Genomic DNA, 19,843 nt, shown 5'->3' with positions numbered 1-19,843 from the left:
ACCTCGGGTTTTTGGCAGATCCCGCTGACTGAGAGAAGCAAATTGATCACGACCTTTATAACACCCTTTGGTCGTTTTTGCTTCAATCGTCTACCCTTCGGCATTTGCTCTGCTCCTGAACACTTCCAACGACGCATGAGTGACATTCTGCAAGGCCTCGATGGGGTCGCCTGTCACATGGACGACATTCTCATCTGGGGTTCGACCAAGCAGGAACACGATGAGCGACTCCGAAGTACTCTCGAGCGGATTCGACGCGCTGGTGTCACCCTAAACAAGGAAAAATGTCAGTTTGGCGTCACGAAAATCTCGTACTTAGGGCACGTCATCGAGAACAACCATGTTCGACCTGATGAGAGAAAACTCAAAGCCATCACAGAAATGCCTAGGCCAACTTCCAAGACTGAACTTTGACGGCTACTGGGCATGGCGACTTACCTCGGTCGTTTCGTACCGAACATGGCCGAACTTCTCCAGCCCTTGTCCAGCATGCTGTCTTCAAAGCAGGAGTTCGTCTGGGAGGCCGCACAAGAGGATGCATTCGGCAAATGGAAGAAACTGCTCTCATCCAGCCCAGTTCTAGCCGTGTACAGCAACGACTGGCCGACGAAGATCACAGCGGATGCGTCGTCCTACGGTCTCGGCGCCGTATTGCGCAAAAAGCAAGAGAACGGCCACTTCGCTGTTATCGCCTATGCCTCTCGTGTACTTACGGAAACAGAACGTCGATACCCTCAGATTGAAAAGGAAGGTCTCTCTCTCGTCTGGGCATGCGAGAAGTTCCATGACTACGTTTTTGGGATGAAGTTTTGCCTTGAGACCGACCACAAGCCCCTAGTTGCGCTTTCTGGCTCAAAACCATCGACGACTTAACGCCTCGTCTACAGAGGATGCGGATGCGCTTAATGCGTTACGCCTACGAGGTCGTTTACGTCCCCGGCAAAGAACTGACCGCAGCTGATGCCCTATCGAGGTCTCCCGTAAGCCACGGCGAGACGAATGAGCTCGAGAGAGAGATTGAAGGACACGTGGGTCAGCTGTTATCTACGCTCCCAGTTTCACCACCTTCCTTGGACGAATTGAAACAGGAACAACAACACGACGAACTTTGCCGCCAGCTCCGTGCATTCACGCAGAAGGGTTGGCCGAGCCATCGCGACCTAAAACAAAACCTTAAGGAATTCTGGCCACATAAGGACAGCATCACCGAAGTCAACGACATCCTGATGCATGGCTTTCGGATAGTCATGCCCAAAAAGCTACAGGAGTCAGCTCTCCGCGTACTGCACGAAGGCCATTTCGGCATCGACAAGTGCCGTGCGAGAGCAAGAAATGCTGTCTGGTGGCCTACGATTGACACCGACACCGAGAATCTTGTCAAGTCTTGCCGGACCTGCCTCCAGCACAGGACTAACCGGAAGATGCTGCTGCAGCCGACAGAATTTCCTGACAGGCCTTGGCAGCGAGTCGGCGTCGACCTGTTCTTCATTGGAGGAGCATGGTGGCTAATCGTCACCGACTACTACTCAAGGTATCCCGAGTTGGCCAAACTCACGAGCCTGAATGCGAGGGCAGTGGTAACTCACTGCAAGTCAATTTTCGCAAGGCATGGAATTCCCGAAGTGGTCATCAGTGACAACGGTCCACAATTTTCAAGGGTACCTGACTCACCGTTTGCAGCCTTCGCCAAAGAATACGGTTTTAAACACGTGACATCGAGTCCCCGGTACCCTCAAAGCAACGGGCTCGCGGAAGCTGCCGTAAAAGTGATCAAGAGCTCCCTCGAGAAGACGGGCGATCCCTACAAAACGCTTTTGGCGTACCGGACGAGCCCACTCAAGAACGGTTACTCTCCCGCTGAGCTCCTAATGGGTAGGAGACTCCGCACTACTTTGCCGGCTTCTGCGGACAGCCTAGTCCCCTGCCTCCCGGACAGAGACAGGCTGAGGACATACGAGGCTGAAAGCAGGAAAAAGCAACAGCACCACTTCAACATCCGGCATGGGGCACGAGACCTTCCGGACTTGGACCCCGACACTGACGTATGGATCGTGGACCTTAAAAAATTTGGCACGGTCAAAGAGCAAGCGGAGGAGCCGAGGTCCTACTGGGTCGACACGGAGTATGGATCTGTTCGCCGCAACAGAACTCACCTAGTCGCAATGCCTCAACATTCCAACGAGTTGCAGCAACAAGAGACAGTCCCGCGGAACCCATTATGCACAAGCAGTGACCATACTCACAGCAAGAGTGGCCGGTGCATAATTCCGCCATCGCGGTTGGAACCGTGACCTTTTTAGAGAGGGGAGGATGTGGGACAATCTGCTACACCCGCACGTGTAGCATAGTGAAGAGAATAAAGCTCTCACGCCCCGCGCCTCGCGCCATGACCTTGACGTCATGCGCGTGGTGCCGGGCAGGCATTCCTTCCAACAAAAACAAATTCAATTAATCTTCTGCAGTAATATTGGTTCATTTTTGCAGCCAGAGCCAACTTTTCAGCCTGTTCACGAGCCATGCCAAGGACAAGTGGAACGTGCCAGCCCGGTACATGACGGAACGCTCGGTGAAGAGCGGCTCCCCTAGACAGGGGCGCCAGATTTCCCTCTAGTGTATATTAGTATGAAACTATATGCCTGGAGGTGGTATACAGTGAGCCATGGTTAGCGTTGCACAGTGTTGGCGCTTCTGGTTTGTCATGGCGAAGTTTCTGGTTTGATCGCGCGTTCTTCCATCTTTTTTTTTATTTTTTTACCTGTGTTCCCTAGTAGTCCCTTCGCCTTATTAATCGTGTTTGTTTATTCAGAAACTCGGTACTATTAAATACAGATCCACTCGGTTGTGTTGCGGTATTCCGCCTGTATTGTTTTTTCGGCCTGCCTTTATGGGTTGCGTTACGACGTGCCTTGTTCCGTTAGGTTAGGTTAGGATTAGTTAGGTTAGATGTTGGCTTAAAATTCATGCTTGAATAAAACCCGCTGCGGTGGCTCAGTGGCTAAGGCGTTGTGCTGCTGAGCACGACGACGCGCGTTCGATTCCCGGCCGCGGTGGCCGCTTTTCTGATGGAAGCGAAAAACAAACGCGCGTGTGTACGAGATTTCGGCGCACGTTAGACGTCCCCAGATGATCAAAATTAATTCGGAGCCCTCCACTACGGCGCGCCTAATCGCCTGCGTGCGTCGGCGCGTTAAACCCTACAATCAATCAAAATCAAAATACTCGAGTAGAGCACGCACAAAAACACTGCAGCTGCGCGGGGGAAACTAAAATAGCGACATCCGTCAAAAATGTGCCAGCAGGATGGTCACGTGGTCCCGACCAGCCAATAGTGGTGCAGCGCAGGCAACATTTGCGCAGCCTACTTTGGGGGCTGCCGGCACAATAGGCAGTTCCAAAAAGGATTTTATTAGATGCGAATGTGAACTTCTGCCTTGAAAAATGGAATGCCCTGGTGACGCTGCACATAGTGCGCCTCTGTCGCCTTCGTGAAGATGTTCTCTCTATATGTTCCTGTCGCGGTTGGCTCGCGGCTGCGCTGCAAAAGACAGTCTTTCGTTTTCTTTTTTTTTTTGTGGTCAAGTGCGTGCACTATAGGTCCTGCTTTGACATAAGCCCCCCTCCTGATGAAGCATCGATCCGATGCTTAAATGGGGTTCTGTGGGAGATACCTGCAGCGTCAGTAAAACGCTACCTTAAAGGCCAACTGCAACGAAATTTTCGGCTCCGTGAATGGAAGAGCGCTGGAGTCTGTTCCGTCTCCGTCTTTTCTGTCAATTTTCGCAGTGTTAATTAGCAGTTACCGCGCTATAAGTGGTACCGATGTGCGCGTGAAGGTACGCGGGCGTCAACCGGTACCAGTTTCGAGCAAACGGTACGATTTCTGGTGATTTTCGCGGACTTCGTGTTCGTGGTGGTGGCGGCCTGCCGCTAAGCCTACCCGACCTGCTGAGGACAACGGCCGAGGACTTCGGCCCGCTAGGCCGTTTGGGCCTAACCCCGGCGTGGTGAAAAAGTACGGCATCATGGCTTCCGAGATGGAGACGACCACGTCTCCGGAGGAGTTAACGACCCCAGGCCCCAGCAACAGCGGCGGACCGATGTGCATCGAAGTTCCAGGTGAGGAAATTTCCTCGGAAGATTTTAATGGGAGTTCCGGTTGGTCGCACGTGGGCCGGCATATCAGAGCCCCGGCCGGAGGTGAGGGCGCCTCCGCCATTACCCACGAGTCTAGGCCTAAAACAAGGTACCACTTCGCCAGAAAAGTGATCGCATCGACAACGAGGGCAGCGAGAATGCCAGACGTGCTGCCGAGAGAGGACTTCAAAGTGATCGTGAGGCCGCGGGGAGGCCTAAACATTGCAAGAACGCAGACTGCGATCGTTGCCTCGGCCATCATGGCGGCGGCGAGGGTTTCGCGAGAAGACGGTGCGGCGGATACTTTCTGCTCTAACCTACACCAGAACATCATGGTTGTGAGTACCCCTGATGAGGGGCGGGCTTTGTCTTATGCCAAGATCCAGGCAATCCGTATCGGGGACAAGATACACGAGGTGGGCGCATACCAAACCACACCATATGGTACGGTAAAGGGGATCATTCGAGGCATTCCCACCGAAGATACTCCGGCGGAGATCGACCGCAACGTCGTTAACTCAAGAAATCCGTTAGCAAGAGGAGCGCAACGGATTGGCAACACGACTACCGTAATTGTGGTCTTTGAGGGCGAAAAGGTTCCAAATTATGTATGTTACGGCCCTGTATTAACAAGGTGTAGTCTGTATCGCAAACATTTCGATGTCTGCAAACAGTGCGGCAAAGTAGGCCACAGAAAAGACGTTTGCCCTAACCCTGATGTGAAAGTGTGTTTCGACTGTGGGGCCAACAATCCTGCTAAGGGCCACGAGCACGAGTGTAACCCGAAATGCAAGCTTTGTGGGGGACAACACCCAACGGGCAGCAGAGAATGCAAAAATAGATACAAGACTCCCTACGTAGTTACCAGAAGGCAGTGGGAGCGTAAGATTGCGGAGCAGTGCGTAAAGCAACAACTGGCGCCTGGAGAGTTTCCACCGTTGCTGAAGTCAGCAGGAGAGAGCGGCACAGCTAGTCGCCGGGAGTCACGCTCGGTCGGGGACAAAAGCGAAAGCAGACACCGAAACCGAAGCACGAGTCGCCGCCGCCAATCGCAATCCAAAGACAGAGTCGGCTGGGCAGACGCGGCAAAGTCCGGGATAGCCAAGAGGGAGCAGCAGCAACGACAGCAGCAGCAGTCATTGCCATTGCAAAGTGGTAGAAGCAAATTTGAAGGTGAAAGTGGGGCGATGAAAGCGCTTAGAGACGCAAACGAGGCGTTGCGGAAGAAGAACACTGAACTAGAGGCGACAGTCAATAAGATAAATAAGGAAATGGCAGAGCTCAAGAGAATGATGGCGGCACAGTTACAGCGACTGCAGGCACAGCAGCAGCAGCAGTTATCGCCACCACCACAGCAAATGGCAATGACCGAGGATGAACCAGAAGTACAGGTGAACCCGAGGGAAGCGAACGGGGCAGAAGCGGCTCCGGCACCCAAGAGAAGGGCAATTGAAAATCTCAAAGAGCGTAGACTCAGCGATAGGGTCGACAACCTTGAAGATAGGCTCGACCGCATTGAAGAGTATATTCGCACGACGTTCACCAGGACAATCACCGACCGTTTCATAGCAATTGAACAGACATGCCAGCAGTTGGCTACGACAGTGCAGAATTTGGCGACGCAAGTGGCTAACTTTCAGCAAACATGGATAGGGCATCAACCACCGCAACCACAACAGCAGTGAAAGGCCTCCTCGTCTGGCATCGGAACTGCAACGGTTTTGCTGGGAAGAAGCCTGTACTCCAAGAACACTTACAACAAGTATCAAGAAAGCCAGATGTCATCATGTTGCAAGAGACCCGCATTGAAGAGGTCAAGCTCTCGGGTTACCGGTCCCACGCTAGCCCGCCAAGCCTCCGGGCGGTGGCTGGCAGTAGTGGCAGAGGAGTTTGCACCTTGGTGAGGAAAAACCTCACGTACGTCGAGCACGAGTTGTTGGGCAATAGCACAATTGAGCACACCATGGTAGAAGTGCTTACGGGGAAAAAGAAGAAGGAAACCACTTTTCTGGTAAACTTGTACAGTAGCCCGTCACACGGAAAGCAGAAATTCAAAGCACTGTTACACAAGGCATGCAACGTCGCGGGGCCCGACAGCAGGCTAGTAATCTGCGGGGACTTTAACGCGCCCAATCAAGCCTGGGGTTACCACAAAACATTGGCAAAGGGCAGGGACTTAATGCAAGATGCTACTGACTTGGGTCTAAATCTAATAACCGACCCAGCATACCCTACCAGAATCGGCAACTCGATCACCCGAGACACAACGCCCGATCTCACTTTCGTCAGGGGTAACGGCAGCGGTACGGGGGACTTTGAATGGCGAAACACGGGGCACGAGTTGGGCAGTGACCACTACATTGTGGAGGTCACTGTCCCGCTCGGTGGCGACGAAGAAGTCGGCAGAAGCTTTCGGAAACATCGACTTACGGATTGGGAAGCCTTTCGGAGGTTGTTACCCGAGGAGAAGACCGAAATTACAGACATTGAGGAGTGGTCGACCGAGATTGTAAAGAAGGCAGAAGAGGCCACCAAGGAAGTCGAGACGGACGAGCGTATCGGAAGGGTCGACAGCCGCCTGGCTCACCTCATCGCAGCCAAGCAGTCCATCCTGGCGAGATGGAAGACGCAGCGGACAAACAGAAGGCTACGCAAGAAGGTCGCCGAACTCAACGGAGAGATCGAGTCCCATAGCAGAGTGCTTTGCACTCAGCAGTGGAATGAGGCTTGTAACGCGGCGGACGGCCAGATGCACTGCGGCAAGACGTGGAGTATGCTGAGACATCTTTTGGATGAGACCTCGACCAAGACGCACCAGCACAACAACGTGGCCAAGATCGTCCACAGGGCGCTGTCCGAGCACGGGGAAGATGGGGTGAAGAAACGCCTTGACGATAAGTACCTGCCGGTCACTCCCACAGAGACGCACCCGGACTACCAAGGCGAAGCAAACGAATGGCTAGATCGAGACATTGAAGTATGGGAAGTGAGGGTTGCTCTGCACGATCTCAACAGCAAATCCGCCGCTGGTCCCGACCGGGTTGCAAATAGAGCGCTGAAAAATCTTAATGAAGCGGTCATCGAGAACCTCACGGCATACTTCAACAAATGCTGGCGAGCCGGGTCACTGCCCCGGCAATGGAAAGCTGCCAAGACCATCTTGATTCCCAAACCGGGCAAGCTACCCAACATTGAGAACCTCCGGCCGATCTCGCTTACATCCTGTGTGGGCAAAGCGTTGGAGCATGTTCTCATGAACAGGTGGCAGAGGTACCTGGAAGATTCGGGGCTCTACCCAAACACCGTCATCGGTTTCCGAAACAAGCTCGGAACTCAGGATGCCATGATACAACTAAAAAATGAAATCCTCGATGACACTACCAACACGCAAGACAACAGAGCCATCTTGGGTTTAGACCTGCAGAGTGCTTTCGACAAAGTGAGGCACTCTGCAATCCTGGCCCAGGTGTCGCGGCTAAACATGGGCAACAGAACCTATGCGTACATCAAAGATTTCTTGACGGGGCGGACCACCGAGATCAACGCCGGGGACCTGCGGCTCAATGAGAAGAAGCTCGGCAGTGTCGGGACCCCCCAGGGCTCGGTCATCTCGCCATTACTTTTCAACCTTGTAATGATTGGGGTGGCCGAGCGGCTCTCGCGAGTCACGGGGGTCCGACACACCATCTATGCCGATGACATAACGCTATGGGTCCCAGGTGGAAGCGACGGACACATCGAGGGTGCATTGCAAGAGGCGGTTGATGCTATCGAGGAGCAGCTGGACGGGTCCGGGCTCGTCTGCTCTCCAAGCAAGTCCGAGCTGTTGGTGATTCCACCGAAAGGGGCAGCTAGGAAGGCGAAAGGCAACGATCCTGTGAGAGAGCAAGAGAAAATCAAGATCAGGACGAGCGGTGGTCAGACTATCCCGGAGGTAGAGAAGATCCGAGTGCTGGGTATGCTGATTGAACGCAAACGAGTGAACGGCGAGACGGTGAACCGTCTCGCGGCCAAAGTCACCACGGCAATTCGGCTCATAAAGAGGGTGTCAAACAGAAAAGCAGGCATGAAGGAAGAAAGCCTCACCCGGCTAGTGCAATCCTTCGCTATAAGTCACATTACGTACGTTGCTGCTTTCCACAACTGGAGGCAATGCGAGCGTACTAAGATCAACGTCCTCATACGCAAAGCGTACAAGGCAGCACTCGGACTTTTCGACTGCACAAGCACCGAAAAGTTCCTGGCCCTGGGAGTGCATAACACCTTGGAAGAAATCGCCGAGGCGCAGAGGACCGCCCAGCTCGTGCGGCTATCGGAAACAAGAACGGGCAGGCAAGTGCTGCGTGACCTAGGCCTGGAGCCAAAGGAAGGGGGACCTGAGAATACAGACGTGCATGTACCAGAAGCAATTAGCAGACGGTTGCGGGTATGTCCTGTGCCAAGAAATATGAACCCCGAGTTCAACAAGGAGCGGCGGGCGGCGAGGGCCAAGGCGCTCATCGATCTCCATGCCAAAGACAGGGGTGCTGTGTTTGTGGACGCGGCAGAGTATCCAGACGGCAGAAGAGCATTCGCCGCAGCAGTTGTAGGGGCAGCGACCGGTGCTACACGGACGGCGGCGAGTGTGCGGACTCGAGCGGCGCATCGAGCAGAAGAAGTGGCCATTGCCCTAGCCATCGCCGACCCCGAGTGCACGACTGTGCTCTGTGATTCTAGGACGGCAGTGAAAAACTACGCCAGAGGAAGAGTGTGTGGTGAAGCCGCACGTGTGTTGCGTGCGGTCGATCTCGCGAGTGAAAGTAGGTGTGTTGTGATTAAGTGGTTTCCGGCGCACATGGGCTGTGATGTCTCGGATCGCGGCAACGAAAACCACAACGAGACGGCGAACGCGGCGGCGCGAGTACTAACCAACCGTGCCGCTGCTACTGCGGTCGACCCGACGTGGTGGTGGGAAACCAAGGACAGGATGACCTCTTACAATGAAATCGTGAAGTGGTACAGACTAGATAGAAGGACTATGCCACCACCTCATCCGGGCTTGACCCGTGAGGAAGCAGTAATATATCGACAACTACAGACAGGGTCGTTACTCACCCCGGTTCTGCTGAAGCACATATGTCCGAGTGTTTATGTAAGTGACCTTTGCTGTGTGTGCCGAAAGGAGAGAGCCACTGCGGCTCACATCCTTTGGGACTGTGCCAAGAACCCGCAGCAAGCTACAACGATGACAACGATCCCACCGCTTCTCGAGGCCGCAATGCGTTGCTACGATCAAGAAGTCCAAGCCCAGGCCGTCCAGCAGATCTCGGCGGCCCTCGAAAGGCAACGACCGAGCGAAACCGGAGGGAGGCTGCCACCCCAAAACAGGGGCAGGCGCAGTCGACCAAAGGGAGTAGTGAGGCCGCGGCCGGAGTAGAGGCGCCAACAGCCGGGAAGACGTCATGGCCGCGTCACGGTGACGCCTTCCTTACATGGGAGGGCTAATCGTTCTGCAGGCATTTTCAATAAAGTTGCTTCGCTCGCTCGCTCGCTCCGTGAATGCACTATTTTCAGCTAGTATAACCTTAAAAGTTGCTACCTGCAAAATTTGGAGGCCCAAATGTGCTTCGCTGCATCGTCAACGAAGATCAAAAACGCTCTTTTCAAACCGAAACTGGAATAAAAGGGTGGCCATTACGGAAGGCCGGAAGTGACGTTACACTCAGGAATCGAGTGGGTGCAGCCAGCGGATTTTCCCACAGCTGCCTGTGAGAAGACGGTGCGCATTCGATGTGTTTCGGGTAGTCTGTTATTTCAGACACTTAAAACATGCGCGAAAAGGGGTTGGGAAGTTCGTGCAATCATTATTACTTCGTTGTGAGCTGCTGAGACTCGCCTGTAGTCGTACGGTAAAACGAAAACACAGCCTTCGTGAGACGTCGTGGCGAAGCTGGGTGCACAAAAGTCAGTGTTGAACGCTAGATGGGCGCCGGCACAGCTACTATGCCCTGTGCCGATCGAACCATCCTGTGTTTGTGAGAGAACAGAAAAAAAAAAAGGTACCGTACGAGGGAAGTGTAGAAACATGCCGGCAAAGGTGTAGGTTTCAGCGCATGTTGTAAAAGTTCAAATCCAGAATTTTAATATTTTTGTTTACACGGGCAGTTTTGTTTACACAGCCAGTTTTGTGCAGGGTGCCCGCGCCAAATCTTTAGATAATTATGCCATGCAGCGACGATCGAAGCACTGCGGTGTCTTCATTCGTGGTGGAACAGTGACCTTCCCCGAAGCTCAGTACTGGGAAATGTAGCTAGCCTCGTTTTTTGTTTTTTTTCTCTCTAACTGGCGAGAGAAATGTTGCCAACAGCGGCTAGTATTTATTTGTTTTTTGACGAAGTAGCTTGACCTGAGTCGATTCCGTGTAGTGCGCCGCGTGCTCTACTCGTCCGCGCCCCGACCGGCGCGATAAAGTGACAACAGCGTATCACCTCGCGTCGGCGCAGAGCTCTTCGATGCCGTCGGCGTACTCGCGCTCTCGAAAAGTCGACCGGCCGATCGCGCTTTGGGCCGCACAGCTAGCTGCCGTACACGTTCACGCTCCGGCCGGCCGCGACAACAGCGTATCGGCTCGCGCCGGCCGTTCTGCTCGTAGAGACGCCCGGCCGCGAGCTTGCAGCGCGCCGCACAGCCGCCGCAGTCATTCGCGCGCCGACGCACCGAGCGACCGCGACAACAGCGTGTCGTCTCGCGTCGGCCGTTCTACGTATTGCGCACTCGTAGAGACGCCCGGCCGCCAGCTTGCAGTGCGCCGTACTGCCGTCATAGTCGTTCGCGCGCCGACGCACCGAGCGGCTTCGACAACAGCGCATCGTCTCGCGTCCGTTCTACGTATTGCGCACTCGTAGAGATGCGCGGCCGCGAGCTTGCATTGCGCCGCACAGCTGCCGTAGTCGTTCGACCGCCGCCACACCGACCAGCCGCGCCAACAGCGTATCGCCTCACGTAGGCTGTACACGCGTTTCGCGTGCTCATCAAGTCGACCGAGAGCCTAGCTGTTGCCGCCGTCGCGACCACGAAATCGGCCGCGGTGCTACTGCCGTATTTGCTCTTTATGTATCGGCAACCCAGTGTTTCAGCTTTTCGCATTACGGAAACCAATTATTCATGCAAGAGGCACGAATTACACTGCTCACTCGCGTGAGGCCTCACCACAGAACAGGGAGGATGGCCGCACGTAAAAGGGCTCCAGAGGAGAGGCGGCGGCCGCACGGGAGTCCTGACTGGCACGTCACATCCGGGGGCCCTATTCTCGACTGCACAAATTGCCGGCATTTCGCCCATGTTTTTTTGCGTAAGCAGGACGTAAGCAATCAGTGACGTGCTACACCTATAGCTATGACGACATGCAGTGTAATTTGACGAGTCACTCATAAAGATCGCTACCAAGGTATCAAATATTGTGCAAGAAGGATATAAAAACACTTGGCATGTACTATAAAAATTAAGACGGTAGCTGAGGCTGACAAGAAAAACACATTTCTGGAGATCAAATTTGGCGCCAACACCACAAGGCGATCGAGTAACGTTGATCCAAAAGCGAGGGAAAGGCGGATGTCGAGCTAAAGAACATCACACAAGTTTTTTTACCGTATCTGTTTATTTCTTTCAATCGCTTTTATTAACATAGCTGGGCTCTCTGCTTCAATGCAAGTTTTGTTGCGTTATCACCTTCCCTGCCGCCACCGCCGCCACGCCATCGTCTGCTGCTATGTTACAAGTTGATGGCGTGATCACAGAAAAAGACGGCCGCGACCATCGCTTCTATGACACATAAGAGCAGCGAAGCGCTGCGCCTGATAAACGCGGAGCGCACCGATGTCGCCGATTCACTCATTAGTCAAGCTCGACTGCAATCAGCGCTGTAATGAACTAAATAGCCACTTTTCATTGTTATTTTTTTCTTTAGTTCAATCATGTAACCCAACAGCCTACTAGGACAAGTATGGACAAATGCCATGCATTGGGTTCTCTTTGTCATGGAGAGGCTTGTACTGCCTTCTTATGTTGCGGTTACGCCAAACAAATAATTTTTATTTCATTGCCAAACATAAAAGCAAAATACTGCACGTTATTTGTATGTTCCATAATAGCTGACTTGGAAGCAGTTGGAACTATAATTTATTTCGGTAGGAAACATGCTTTAAACAGCGCGCATGCGAAACTGCGCCTGCTGCAAATTGCCGCAAATTTCGCGGCGCCGTAAGCCGGGGCAATATTGTGCCCTATTTTGCTTGTATTTTGCGACAAAAACAGCCGCCATTTTTAAGCTATTACGTAGCATTACGTCACTTTTACGCAGGCTGAAGTTGCCAATGCATGACGTATTCGTTCCCGCCAACTGTTTAAATTACGTCACGCCTTCTCAGCCAATCACAGAGGGGGTGTGTATTACAAGCAGTATTGTTGTTGAATAGCAAAGACAGGCTTACGTTGTCATGTCCACTGCATTTAGTCTGGTTTTTCATTGCCGGCCAAGAATTATGCGCCTTCAGTAACGAGAAATACGGCAAACTTCAAAAGTGGTGTCCATAGACGACATGAAACGTCAAAATGACGACAGCACACACAACCGCTTTGTCAACCGGAAGCACGTGACCAAAAGTGAAAGCCAATCAGAAAAGACTTCCGGAAAATTGCCTGAATTGCCGGCAATTTGTGCAGTCGAGAATAGGGCCCCGGAAGTCCGCCGCAGTGGCGACTAGTTGCGGCGACACTCCGCCAGGTGCTGCGTCGGCTGAAGTGGCGTGTTTTCGAACGGTGTTAATAAAAAAACTGCGCGTTCGTGGAGTTTAAAATTGGGTCACAAGGGACTTTAGAGGTGCATATCACACATTGAAGCACAATTTAGGTCAGGTAAATTTTCGTTGCAGTTGGCCTTTAAGAAATGCGTTTGCACTCTTTATCTGAACCAAACTCCAGCACCTGCGCCGTTCTCCGTCATGTTGATGTGACCTGGAAAAGACGCAAACAGCAACGATGCTTCCTCATTTGAAGGTATGAGCATGACTCCAAGTATTGCTCTTATCCCCTCACCTCATCGCGGCCTTTTTTCTTCAGAATTTGTTCCTCGATCATTCCATATTCATTAGTGAAAAAACATATCCTTAGCCCCTCAGGTTCCCATCCGGTAACACCCATGATAACCCATGATAACCATACCCAAATTGGATGCACCGCATTCCATTAGCCTGCTCTGAGTTTTAGAGGCGATAGTCTTTCTTGGGGTACTTGAACCCAGAAATTTTGGTCTGTCTGTCTGTCCGTCTGTCTCTCTGTCTGTCTGTCGGCCTGTGACTCGATTAAGCCACCCGGCCAAAGTAAAACACGGCCTGCGCAATAGTCTTAATTTTTATATAGTCATAGCTAAATGTTCCCGTCTAATTCCGGTGTAATGTTCATACTTGTCAACATTGTTGAAGAACAACAAGAGATTACGCAAATATACGACAACAAATCAATAATGGAGTGATATTTGCAGCGTTCCTTTATAGAAAATCATACATGTTTGATTTGTGCGAGATTAAATACTTCATCAACTGCAGAAAAAAATTCACTCCGCCGTCGCCTGCTGTCGCGCGCACCATATAGCTTCTGGCGGCATTTTGAGAAATCAGGTGGCAACAGTTACGAAAGGTTCCACAAGATAGGTTCCACGTTCTGCTTGGAACGCACGTGGACTAAGGAAACGCGGTACTATAAACATTGAAGTAGGGCGCATCAATTCACGCGCGTCTCCACCGTACGGCAGCGCTAGCATCGAGGCACCCGGCCTGGAGCAGTGGAACGCGGTAAAGTTAAATAGGCTCGAACAAACCTTTAGCGTGTTTCCATTGAAAGGAGCACGACGCAAGAGGAACAACATGAGAGGTGAGCGGAAAAGCGAAGGGAGGCATTTACTTGGCAAATGTCGACAAAGACTATGGTCTTTTGTCGACATTTGCAACGAAAGGAGCAGATACGCGGCCAAATTTTTATGCTAGATACCATGCCCAATATTTGTACACTGCAGTAATTAACAGGGGATATATAAGTATTACCCTCCAATAAGCACCTACACTAGTATTTACAATGTAGCAAGGGAGAAATGGAAGGTGATTTGTTCTCTGTATCTAAGTATGACATCGTAAAGAACCCTCGTTTTGGGTAAGGGCAGGCGAGAAGGCGAATTTTCTGTTACGCCTTATTAGGGCATACATTTTTGTTTATTTAGAAGTGCTTTTAGGTTGCCTGTATCCCCCTCGATCATCTCACCGATCTGCGTAGAAAAATTCCTACGGAGGCGCATGAGCTTGACGGATAAATAATTAACCACAGATGTTTCAAAATGAATAATTTAATGCAAAGTTCCTAAAGGGAATAGTGTACAACTGAGGGGAGATATCGGTCGTTAGTGGACTCTGATCACCTGTGTTCCACGTTGCTTAGCCTGTGGTGAAATGAGTTATTAAACAAATTTAGTGACGAGAGGAGATACCAGAGGAAATATCGAGACTTTCACAGAATATTCTCGGCATTGCTGAAGGCGGTGGGCAAGTGAGCACTTATTTCCCAGTTTATAGTACATGTTAAGGTCGACATGGTTATGAATGTTTGTCCCATTAAAGGAAAACGTGTAATTTTTATGATGGTGTTACCTTTACAGTTCGCTTTATAGCAGCCAGTTACGAGTTAGTTGCGCCATTTACGTGCGGTGAATACAACAATAGCGTGTGAAGTTACGCATCAGGGAGCTCACCCGGGGACTCTGCGCGTGTTGCAGGGAAGCCACCAAAGCAACTTTTACTCGAGGTGTTAGTGAATGGCGGCTGTAGTGATGCATATTTCTTCCACGAGACTGCGTCGCGGCTGATACCCTCGTGCGCATGCGCGCTTGGTGTGATGCTCGTGGGAAAAATCCGTGTGTTCTTCCTTCGGAGGGAGTTGTTCTGCCTAAGTGTGCTTTACTGCTTTGAAAGCTGTTCGTGTCCTAACGGGTTTGATGCATGTTTTTCCCTAGGTATTTGCGGGTATAAAACAGTATCCTTCCAACCAGCTTTGTACGCGCGTTGTTTGACTCGGCTCCGAAACGTTACTCTGCCAGTTCTTGTTCTTATGCTGTCGCACCCCAACGTGTTCTAAGGTCGTTTTCTCTTCTCGCTATAATTCCTCCAAGCCGTTCGCCAGGCAAAAGCCGTTGATGTATGGCACTGTATGGTTTTCCCGTTCAAAATGAAAGCAGATGTTGTTTCGACTTTGTAGAGACATATATTTTAAGAAAGTGCTGTTTACGGATCGCGTTGTTCGTGAGGCCTGAGCGTTTGGTGCTATCCGACAGGTGGCTCAAGCATGTCCCTGCAGCCCAAGCGCGTCGACTTTGAGGACAAGTGGGAGCAGCTTCGGGACACCGTGGTGGAGGTCATCACCCTGGGAAAGCTGCCCAAGCCCATCTGGACCGAGCGCTTCTCAGACGTGTATGAGCTCTCCATGGCCTCCCCGGAGCCCCTGGGGGACCGGCTCTACCTGGAGACCAAGAATTTGCTCAACGCGCACGTCCAGCACCTGCACGAGTTGGTGGTGTCGGGCGATGACCTGCTGGGGGGCTACTACAAATACTGGCTCCAGTACAGCCAGGGCGTCGACTACCTCAACAAGCTCTACATGCACCTGAACACACACCACATCAAGACGCAAAAGCTGAGAGAGGCGCACCTGAGCTACGGCTCTAATATTCCCGCCGAGGAGCTGCTAGAGATGGGGGAGCTGGGATTGGACCTGTGGCGGCGCAACATGGTGCAGCCGCTGCGGCCTATGCTGGGGCCGCTGCTGGTGCAGGCGCTGGTGCGGGACCGGCAGGAGGAGGGCCAGTGCCCTCACCAGCGCACGGTGCAGGGGGCCATTCTCTCGCTGGTGCAGGTGGACGCGTACCGCCGCATGGCGCCCCTGGCCCTGTATCAGGAGCTCTTTGAGGGGCCCTTCCTAGCCGAGATGGGCCGCGCCCTGCAGCGTGAGGCACACACCTTGCTTGAGCGCTGTGACTGCTCTGCCTACATGGCGCACGTGCTGCACTGCCTCAACCGGGAGAGCCTGCGTGCACACCGCTTCCTCCACTCCAGCTCCTACCCCAAGGTGATGCACGAGTGCGTGCAGCAGATGGTGGGCGCCCACCTGGGGTTGCTGCAGCAGGAGTGTGGGCCCATGATGGAGGCGGAGCGTCGGACGGACCTGGCGCGCCTGTACACGCTCTTGCGGCACCTGGGGCCCCGGGCCCTCGAGGAGCTCGTCTCCCAACTGCAGAGGCACGTGGAGTGCGTGGGCCTCGGCCGCCTCCAGCAGCAGCTGGCAGGGGCAGAGCTGCAGAAGCCATCGTGTCCCTCGTGGGAGGGCCCCTCCCCCTGTGCCGTCTCGCCCCAGCACTTTGTGGAGGCCGTGCTGCAGGTGCACGCCACCTACCAGGACATGGTCAAGGAGGTCTTCCAAGGCGACCATCAGTTCGTTCAGGCTCTCGACAAGGCGTGTGCCACCATCGTCAACAACCGGGGAGCCACCAAGCAGCCTTGCACGTCTGCCGAGCTGCTGGCCAAGTACTGCGACGCGCTGCTCAAGAAGAGCGCCAAGGGCATCTGCGAGTCGGAGATGGAGGACAAGCTCACCCAGTTCATCACCATCTTCAAGTACATCGACGACAAGGACATCTTCCAGAAGTTGTACATCAAGATGCTGGCCAAGCGGCTCATCCACAGCCAGTCCATATCCATGGACGTCGAAGAAGCCATGATCAAGAAGCTCAAACAAGTTTGCGGCTACAATTTCACGAGCAAGATGCACCGGATCTTCACAGACATGAGCCTGAGTGCCGACCTGAACAACAAGTTCAGCGGCTACCTCAAAGCGGAGAACATCGACCTGGGCATCAACTTCTCCACATATGTCATCCAGGCGGGAGCGTGGCCCCTGGGCCAGAGTGCGGTGTCGCCCTTTGCCATCCCTTCGGAGCTAAGGCGAATCGTGCAAAAGTTTGAGCACTTCTACCACAGCACGTTCAGCGGGCGCAAGCTGAACTGGCTGCAGCACATGGGCCAGGTGGAGCTGCGGTTGTGCTACCTGCGGCGCTCGTACCTGTTGAGCCTGGGCGCCTACCAGATGGCGCTGCTGCTGCCCTTCGAGGGGGCCGACGCCCTGTGCGTGCGCGACCTGGCCGAGGCCACCAGGCTGGCCCCCGACCAGCTGCAGGGGCAGCTGCAGGGACTGCTGGACGCCCGGCTGCTGCTCCTCTCCGGCCCCAGGGAGGATGAACAGCGGGGGCCGCAGGAGGAGGGCCCGTGGAAGGGCCACCACCAGCACAAGCTAGGCCCCAACACGGTGCTGCACCTAAACAAGGCCTACTCCAACAAGCGCTCAAAGTTCAAGATCTCCGCCGTCATCCAGAAGGAAGCCGCACAGCAGGAGCTGGAGCAGACGCACAGCTCGGTAGACGAGGACCGCAAGCTGTACCTGCAGGCGGCCGTGGTGCGCACCATGAAGACCCGCAAGCTGCTCCGCCACAACACACTCATCCAGGAGGTGATCAGCCAGGCCAAGAGCCGCTTTGTGCCCAGCGTGGCCACGATCAAGAAGTGCATCGAGGCACTCATCGACAGGGAATACCTGGAGCGGACACCCAATTCCAAGGACGAATACCGCTACGTCGCCTGACCCACCCGCCCAGGCGGGAGGGTGGGGGAGAGGGAAAGGGGGGTTGTCCGGGGCAGGACACACCTGTACATAAAGACGCTGCTGTCCAATAAACCCTGCCCAAGTCACCTACCGAAGTGTACAGTGTACGAGTATATACAGGTGTGTCGTTAGGGGCCGATTTTGAGGGTCCTTTTTGCGATGAAAACTCCTTTTGTAAGCAGCGCCACTGTCAGCAGTGGCACTAGTGGCGGTGCTTCCCGGGTGCTGCTCCCCCTACTGATCGGGCGTGCTGATGGGTGCAGTTAAAATGCAGTGGCGTGCTTTCTGGGCCATTTTCTTTGCATTTCACAAACTATGCACTTATCTTGAGAGAATTGTCTAGCAGCGTGCTGTGACCGTGTTTCAAAGCAGCGATAACCGCATCGCGGCTCTATGACGAGCGTAGCGATTCGTATGCCGTACTCGTGAGGCTCGGCAACAAAATGAGGCGTCGTGACATTGTCGTACTTGCTCGCCCATGCGCGCCGACAACGTACGCGTCGACCAGATGCTGGCGGAGTGCTTGATTAGCGCGAGTTGTGTTATAAGGAAAGTAGGCAAGAGATGAGGCTGCATAGAGAGAAGTTAAAAGCGGAGCGGGGAGAGAAAATAATATGCAAAGGCAGGAAGCAGTGGCGCGCTGAAACTTAGGACCGTGAGGGAGGTAGTGAGAGTTTGGGCCGCAAGATGGGGCGGGCGCCAGTGAGCGAGTACGGCAATTTCCATACGCCTGATTTTGTTGTCGAGTTTCTAGAGTATGACACGGATATCACGACAGCGGCAGCCGGGTTCGCGTGTGCGGTAGCTGTGCGGCGCACTGCACGGCTGGCTGTAACAACGGAGCCTTGGGTGGGGTGGGGTATTTCACGACACCTGCGAGGTGCCAGCCAAGGCCAGAATATCTGGGAATATCGCTTTTAAGACGGAGCTTTTTCTCAACGCTAATTTACCTCATATAGGCGCTATGTATTTGCCTACCTTTATCTCGAAACATTTTAGGGGCGAAGCCCCTTGGGGGCTCGGACTGTTGGCGTCTCTTGTCGTCGTCGTAAGCGTCGTCTCATGTAATCACGGTACTAAAACACCGTGATACTCATTTACGCCTCGCGCTAGAACGCTTAATGATTCAAAGACAAGACGTTTACAGCAAAGCTGTATACCTCTACCCCCCACGGTTTTATCTCCGTGGGCAAAAACACCAATACACCAAAAATACTTATACATTCCTTGCTTCGCCCCTCCCCAGGTTTCACATTAGTGGAGATGACCAGATTTTTTTTACCGGGGGACCACGAATTTCTTGAAATGTTGACAGAGTACGCAAGGAAAAGTCTGCTGCAGGCATGACAAGTTCTCCGTTTGAGCCCTTAGCTCCCACTGCCCGGAACGTTCAAATTTGCGCTGAACGTCAAATTAACGCAGGGTATGTTCTGTAGTGGTGTACGACGCCTACATCGTTGAGATAGCTGTGGACAACTCATCTGATAATGCGGACGACGAGGAGCTTTAGAGGTTAGTGCAACGGCAGAAACAACCAACATGCTGCGCCAGCTGCGCCAGCTGTGCTACAAAGTTGAATGTAGCGACGGCGACCAACATGCGATGCATGGAGCAGCTCGAGAACGCTTTTCAGGGACTAGGTACGAACGAGGAACAGGCGAGACCATGCAGTTCTTTCTTCCTTAATAACAAAAATTGTTTTCCTGTAAACGCGCGACCTACATTGCCGGTGAGAGTATACGAAGTTCCTAAAAACCAAATCTCGAGAGGAGTCATCTTCAACTGCACGCCCGACGAGTCAAATGACAGCATTATGCGCTAACCACATGGAGCGACTTTGCAAGCGATTTGGGGAGCGACGCGACTAGGGACGAACTACTTTTCGCCGGGGACCAAATCGCTCATCGAAGCGCTCGGTCCTGGGTCGCCAGAAAAAGTCACTCACCTCCCGGATAGGTCAGCGACTTCCGGCTTAGGG

At 53.2% G+C, this 19,843-nt stretch overlaps 1 protein-coding gene and 1 pseudogene across 1 annotated transcript; both read left to right on the top strand.

Annotated features, from left to right (window-relative positions):
- Positions 1-7,387: 7,387 nt before the first annotated feature.
- LOC144168113 (uncharacterized) lies at positions 7,388-9,660 on the top strand. The gene has a single exon (XM_077697176.1). The coding sequence runs from the start codon at positions 7,388-7,390 to the stop codon at positions 9,548-9,550; it is 2,163 nt and encodes a 720-aa protein (XP_077553302.1). The 3' UTR covers positions 9,551-9,660.
- A 5,838-nt stretch (positions 9,661-15,498) lies between these two features.
- On the top strand, positions 15,499-17,844 carry LOC144168102 (cullin-2 pseudogene; annotated as a pseudogene).
- Positions 17,845-19,843: the final 1,999 nt, after the last annotated feature.

The sequence above is a fragment of the Haemaphysalis longicornis genome, unplaced genomic scaffold, assembly GCF_048455015.1.
Source record: "Haemaphysalis longicornis isolate Haplotype H1 unplaced genomic scaffold, Haemaphysalis longicornis Haplotype H1 scaffold_1, whole genome shotgun sequence".
In the NCBI taxonomy this organism is placed as follows: domain Eukaryota; kingdom Metazoa; phylum Arthropoda; class Arachnida; order Ixodida; family Ixodidae; genus Haemaphysalis; species Haemaphysalis longicornis.
Note: the sequence above shows the minus strand (reverse complement) of the source record. Positions and strands in the feature narration are given on the sequence as shown.

Coding starts and splice junctions, on each gene's coding strand:
- LOC144168113 (XM_077697176.1), top strand. CDS start 7,388: ATGAACAGGTGGCAGAGGTACCTGGAAGATTCGGGGCTCTACCCAAAC.